Genomic DNA, 5,257 nt, shown 5'->3' on the forward strand with positions numbered 1-5,257 from the left:
CTAGTCACCACTCCCATCACCTCTCACCTCCAGCAGGCTCAGCTCCTCTGGACCTGGATGCTGCTTCTGGGTTGGTGATTTTTGCCCTGGCAAAGGGAGAGCAGACTTACGACATCTGGGGTCCAGAGTTAGGATTGAATATTCAGGATAAGGGTTCACTTTGAAGTTCAGATTTAGGATTAAGGCTATTTTGATAGTGGTGGCAGGGAACCTTTAGAAAGAGCTTGTAGTGAAATGTGGGGTGAAAGCCCTCCTTCTTTCTCCTGCACCTTTTCCACAAGATGGGGAGGTCTGGCCAGACACAGTGGCTCACGCCTATAATCCCAGTGCTTTGGAAGGCTGAGGTGAGGATCACTTGAGGCCAGGAGTTATAGACCAAATTGGGCAACATAGCAAGACTCCATCTCTATCATGGTAGCCTATAGTCTCAGCTACTCAGGAGGCTGAGATAAAACAATCACTTGAGCCCAGGAATTCAAGGTTGCGGTGAGCTATGATTCTGCCACCGCACTCCAGCCTGGGTGACAGAGCAAGATTCTCAAAAAAATAGGGGGGAGGTCTAGGATAGGAAGGGTTAAGTGTGGTTTTGCTTTCCAGCCTGGAAGGGAAGCCAGGCCGAGCAGCTTTGTAGGGGAAACGGGGGGCACTGAGTGCCAGGGAGGGGCTGTGGCAGTGGGAACAGCATGAGCCCTTCCCTCATGTTTCACTTTCTTACCCTCCTGCCTCTGCTTCTGGTTTGGAGAACAAGACTTTTTATTGTCTGGGAAGCTGAGGGTGGGTGCCACACCCTGGGGCAGAGAAGCCATATTCTGGGCCCCCTCACCCGGGTGCATCCCTAATGCTCACCATGCTGCCCAGGCACCCTCACTGAGATGAGAACTTTCCTTGTTCTCCTCCCCTAATAACCAAAGTTCCTGCCTTAATCCCACTCCAGTCCCTCATCCACCCCAAGGCCAGGCTTCAGAACCCAGAACTGAGGGCCTGTCCAGCCCTGCTTTCCTTGTGTTTGAGAGAAGCCCTGATATCCTGGAGCTGTACAAGGTAGCAATATAATTTGATTTTCCTGGTTGCTCATCGGAGGATAAACTGTGGGAGGCAGTTGGGCAGGGCATGCAGGCAGATGGGGCCCAGACCTCAGTGCTGTCACCTCTTAGAGAGGATGAGGTGGGCCGGGCGTGGTGGCTGGCACCTGTAATCCCATAACTTTGGGAAGCTGAGGCAGGCAGATTACCTGAGGTCGGGAGTTTGAGACCTGTTTGACCAACATGGTGAAACCCCATCTCTATTAAAAATAAAAATAAAAATAAAAAATTATCTGGACAAGGTGGTGGGTGCCTATAATCCCAGCTACTCAGGAGGCTGAGGCAGGAGAATCTCTTGAACCCTGGAGGTGGAGGTTGCAATGAGCCGAGATCATGCCACTGCATTCCAGCCTGGGTGAGAGAGCAAGACTTCATCTCAAAAAAAAAAAAAAAAAATAGAGGATGAGGTGGCTGATGGGACCAGAATAGGGGCCAGGATGAGGGGAGGGGAGTGGAAGGCTTATCAAAAGGGTCCTTGGTGAGGCCTGAGGATGGAGGCTCCAGAGCCTGAGCTAGCGAACCCTGGGGACCTGGGTGATCTCGTTTTGTGAGACAGCCTGGCCCCTCCCCAGAGCCAGCTGCAAAATGGACCTGGCCAGAGAGGAAAGTAGAGATGAATGTGGTGCTGGCCTTTGCAGCCAGCAAGGCTGTGGGGTCTTTGCTGTTCCTGCCCCCCACTACCTTCTTGCCCCCTACTACCTTCTTTCTGGCTGAAACCAGGATAGAGACCCAACATTGGCTGTCCAGCCCCCAGCCCTGCTCCCCCTTTCAGGCCCCTCTGGGAACCACAGAAATCTGGGACCTAGTGTCCTGGCAACGTAATGAATGCACACACAGCTCTGGTATCTGTTTTAAATTATCCATTAAAATAAGTACAGTTCTGGGGAAAAAAAATTAAGTTGACTGGGTGGGGTAAGCAGTAGAAAGGGACTGAAGGGGGAAGGAACCCAAGCAGTGCTTGGGTCCAAAGGAAGGGGACAGGAGATGGAAGAGGGAAGTGCCTGGCTCCTATTCTTGGCCTTCTTTAGGGGACTGTGGCTTGTTTCTTGGGTCTAAAAACGAATGCTTGGTTTTGAAGGGAGATATATTGGGGCAAAAGAAAGCAAAAAAGGGACCCCCCAAACTCCTTGATCCCTGGCCCCAAATTGGGGGCATAAAGGAACTCAGGTCCCAGAACTTTGTTCCCCCCAGGGAACCCAGGCATTCCTTCTCCACCCCACTCCTGGCACACTGAGATGCAGCTCTGAATGGGCTGCCCACGTGTGGAGGGGGGGTTGGGGTGACTCACTATTACTACTGGGAGGACAGGGGGAGCCAGTGGTGGAAGAAGGGTGAGTCACACTGATGGGCACCAGCCTCAGCCCTCCCCCCACTTTCCTGGCTCCCAGCCCTGCCTGCCTGACCCTCTCCCTTGCTTTGCACCCACTTCCCTCTCTTTCTCCCCCACCCTTTTGCCCACCCACTCTCCCTCCTTGGCTCTGCCCTCTAGCCCAGAAGGTCTGAGGCAATGGGGGCAAGCTTGGAGCCGGCAGTACTGAGCAGGCAGGAGCCAAGAGAGGGGAAGCTTAAGCCTCACGCAGTTAGGGGTGCGCTGGAGAGGGTGGGGCTCGACTCCGCCACACCCCAACAGTCTTTCCCCCTCCTCACCACTCCTGCCCCCACCCCCATGGATCTGGGACTGCCCCTTTAAGAGCAGTGGCCACTCCTCCCTTCAGACGAGGACCTATTAGAGCCTTTGCCCCGGCGTCGGTGACTCAGTGTTCGCGGGAGCGCAGCACCTACACCAGCCAACCCAGATCCCGAGGTCCAACAGCGCCCGGCCCAGATCCCCACGCCTGCCAGTAGCAAGCCGAGAGCCAGCCGGCCGGCGCACTCCGACTCCGAGCAGTCTCCGTCCTTCTGCCCGAGCCCCGAGCCCTTTCCGGGACCCCTGCCCCGCGGGCAGCGCTGCCAACCTGCCGGCCATGGAGACCCCGTCCCAGCGGCGCGCCACCCGCAGCGGGGCGCAGGCCAGTTCCACTCCGCTGTCGCCCACCCGCATCACCCGGCTGCAGGAGAAGGAGGACCTACAGGAGCTCAATGATCGCTTGGCGGTCTACATCGACCGTGTTCGCTCGCTGGAAACGGAAAACGCAGGGCTGCGCCTTCGCATCACCGAGTCTGAAGAGGTGGTCAGCCGCGAGGTGTCCGGCATCAAGGCCGCCTACGAGGCCGAGCTCGGGGATGCCCGCAAGACCCTCGACTCAGTGGCCAAGGAGCGTGCCCGCCTGCAGCTGGAGCTGAGCAAAGTGCGTGAGGAGTTTAAGGAGCTGAAAGCGCGGTGAGTTCGCCCAGGTGGCTGCGTGCCTGGCGGGGAGTGGAGAGGGCGGCTGGCCGGCGCCCCTGGCCGACTGCAGGAAGGGAGTGAGAGGGCCTGGAGGCCGATAACTTTGCCATAGTCTCCTCCCTTCCCGGAACTGCCCCCAGCGAGTGACTGGCAGTGTCAAGGGGAATTGTCAAGACAGGACAGAGAGGGAAGAGGTGGTCTCTGGGAGAGGGTGGGGGGGATATAAGGAATGGTGGGGGTATCAGGGACAAGTTAGGGCTGGGGCCTGCCCGAATTCGGTCAGATTGGGATTTGCCAGCTATTTGGAGCCTGCGGGAGGGGCTTAAGCAAAACAGAACTAGCCCTGCCAGCTCGAAGAACTCTGGGCACCCAGGACACATATGAGTAGCAGAAAGGGTCCTGTTAGAACTTTGTTGGCGGGCTTGGCACTGTGCCAGCTTTGCCCAAGCTGGCTCTGAACACATGATGCCCACTAAGACATGACTCCCAAGCTGGCATCTGTCCAGCGTGTTGGAGAGAGGTGAGGAAGGCAGGGCAATCCCCCTTTTCCCTCCCGAGGGCTTGGCGGTGGCCCCCTCGGCATGACCTTGTCCGGGGTTCTAAGGGTTGGGAAGCTGTCCCTCACTCTGCCACTCTGCGTGTCTGGGACCTTCCTTGGGCTCTGACAGGCCCACCAAAAGAGCTCCCGGAGATGGGAGATCGGGAGATTGGCTCCCCCGCAGCTCCCACAGCCCTTGGCCTGCTTGGCCCAGGAATGCAAGGGAGGGAGGGAGGCAGAGGGCAGAGGCTCCCAGCTCAGGAAGTTGTGTTATGCCCAGGTCTGGCCGCACTCCTCCCTTGGCCCACTGCCTAGTGTCTTCGAGGGTTGGGGGCACTGTCCTTCCCTCCTTGGAGTGAGCCACTTTCATTTTCCCAGCCAGGCCAGGCAGTCTTTGCTCAGGCCCATCCTCTTAGCTGCTAACGTTTTGATCTTTGTCTTATTAAAGTGCTGGAATACAGTGACATTTTTGAAATCCAGCCGTTGGACGCTTCAGGCCACTCCTACTTTACCCACCCCTGCCCCACCCTACCCCACCCTGCTCAACTCCACCTTCTTCTTTCCTAAAAAAGCCTTGGGAGCTTGGAAGTATAGGCCTTCCTCTTCCAGTCCCCCCAAAATTTGGTTCCCTTCTTCCTGCCTTCCCTTTCTCTATGCAGACCCAGGCTAAGAGCACTAACAGGGCTTGGAGAGCCATAAAGGGCTGTTGGCTTTGACTTCTTCTCTCCCTTTTATCAACTACTCCAAACTTCTGCTCTTCCCAAAACCCTTTGCTAGGTGTGGTGGGTGTGGCAGATCCATCGCCCTTTTTTTTTTTTTTGAAAATGGAGTTTCGCTTTTGTTGCCCAGGCTAGAGTGCAATGGCACAATCTCGGCTCACCGCAACCTCTGCCTCCCAGGTTCAAGCGATTCTCCTGCCTCAGCCTCCCAAGTAGCTGAGATTACAGGCATGTGCCACCATGCCGGGCTAATTTTGTATTTTTAGTAGAGAAGGGGTTTCTTCATGTTGGTCATGCTAGTCTTGAACTCCCAACCTCAGGTGATCCACCTACCTTGGCCTCCCAAAGTCCTAGGATTACAGGCGCGAGCCACCACGCCGGGCCCATCGCCCTTCTTTCTGAAGAGTCAGTGGAAGTTGTGTGTAGGAAGACAGGCTCAACCTTTTTTTCTTTCTTTTTTTTTTGAGACAGGGTCTCACTCTGTTACCCAGACTGGAATGAAGTGGTGCGATCTTGGCTCACCGCAACCACCACCTCCCAGGCTCAAGAGATTCTCCTGCCTCAGCCTCCCGAGTAGCTGGGATTACAGGCG

At 56.1% G+C, this 5,257-nt stretch overlaps 2 protein-coding genes across 3 annotated transcripts in view; one reads left to right on the forward strand and one right to left on the reverse strand.

Moving 5' to 3' along the window:
• MEX3A (mex-3 RNA binding family member A) overlaps positions 1 to 115 on the reverse strand; it is a 42,992-nt gene extending 42,877 nt beyond the window's left edge. Inside the window, exon 1 of the mRNA XM_011992834.1 lies at positions 111 to 115. Coding sequence (XP_011848224.1) covers positions 111 to 115 — 5 coding nt within the window. The remainder of the gene's footprint in view (positions 1 to 110) is intronic.
• The window catches only part of LMNA (lamin A/C), a 61,434-nt gene that overhangs the window by 30,974 nt on the left and 25,203 nt on the right, over positions 1 to 5,257 (forward strand). Inside the window, exon 4 of one of the 2 annotated variants that reach the window (XM_011992741.1) lies at positions 2,841 to 3,402. In XM_011992741.1, the coding sequence (XP_011848131.1) occupies positions 3,047 to 3,402 (356 nt within the window). In that variant the 5' untranslated portion in view covers positions 2,841 to 3,046. Of the gene's footprint in view, positions 1 to 2,797; positions 3,403 to 5,257 lie in introns of both variants that reach the window. The other variant, XM_011992739.1, reaches the window with a different exon arrangement.

Source organism: Mandrillus leucophaeus, unplaced genomic scaffold (assembly GCF_000951045.1).
Source record: "Mandrillus leucophaeus isolate KB7577 unplaced genomic scaffold, Mleu.le_1.0 Scaffold418, whole genome shotgun sequence".
In the NCBI taxonomy this organism is placed as follows: Eukaryota; Metazoa; Chordata; class Mammalia; order Primates; family Cercopithecidae; genus Mandrillus; species Mandrillus leucophaeus.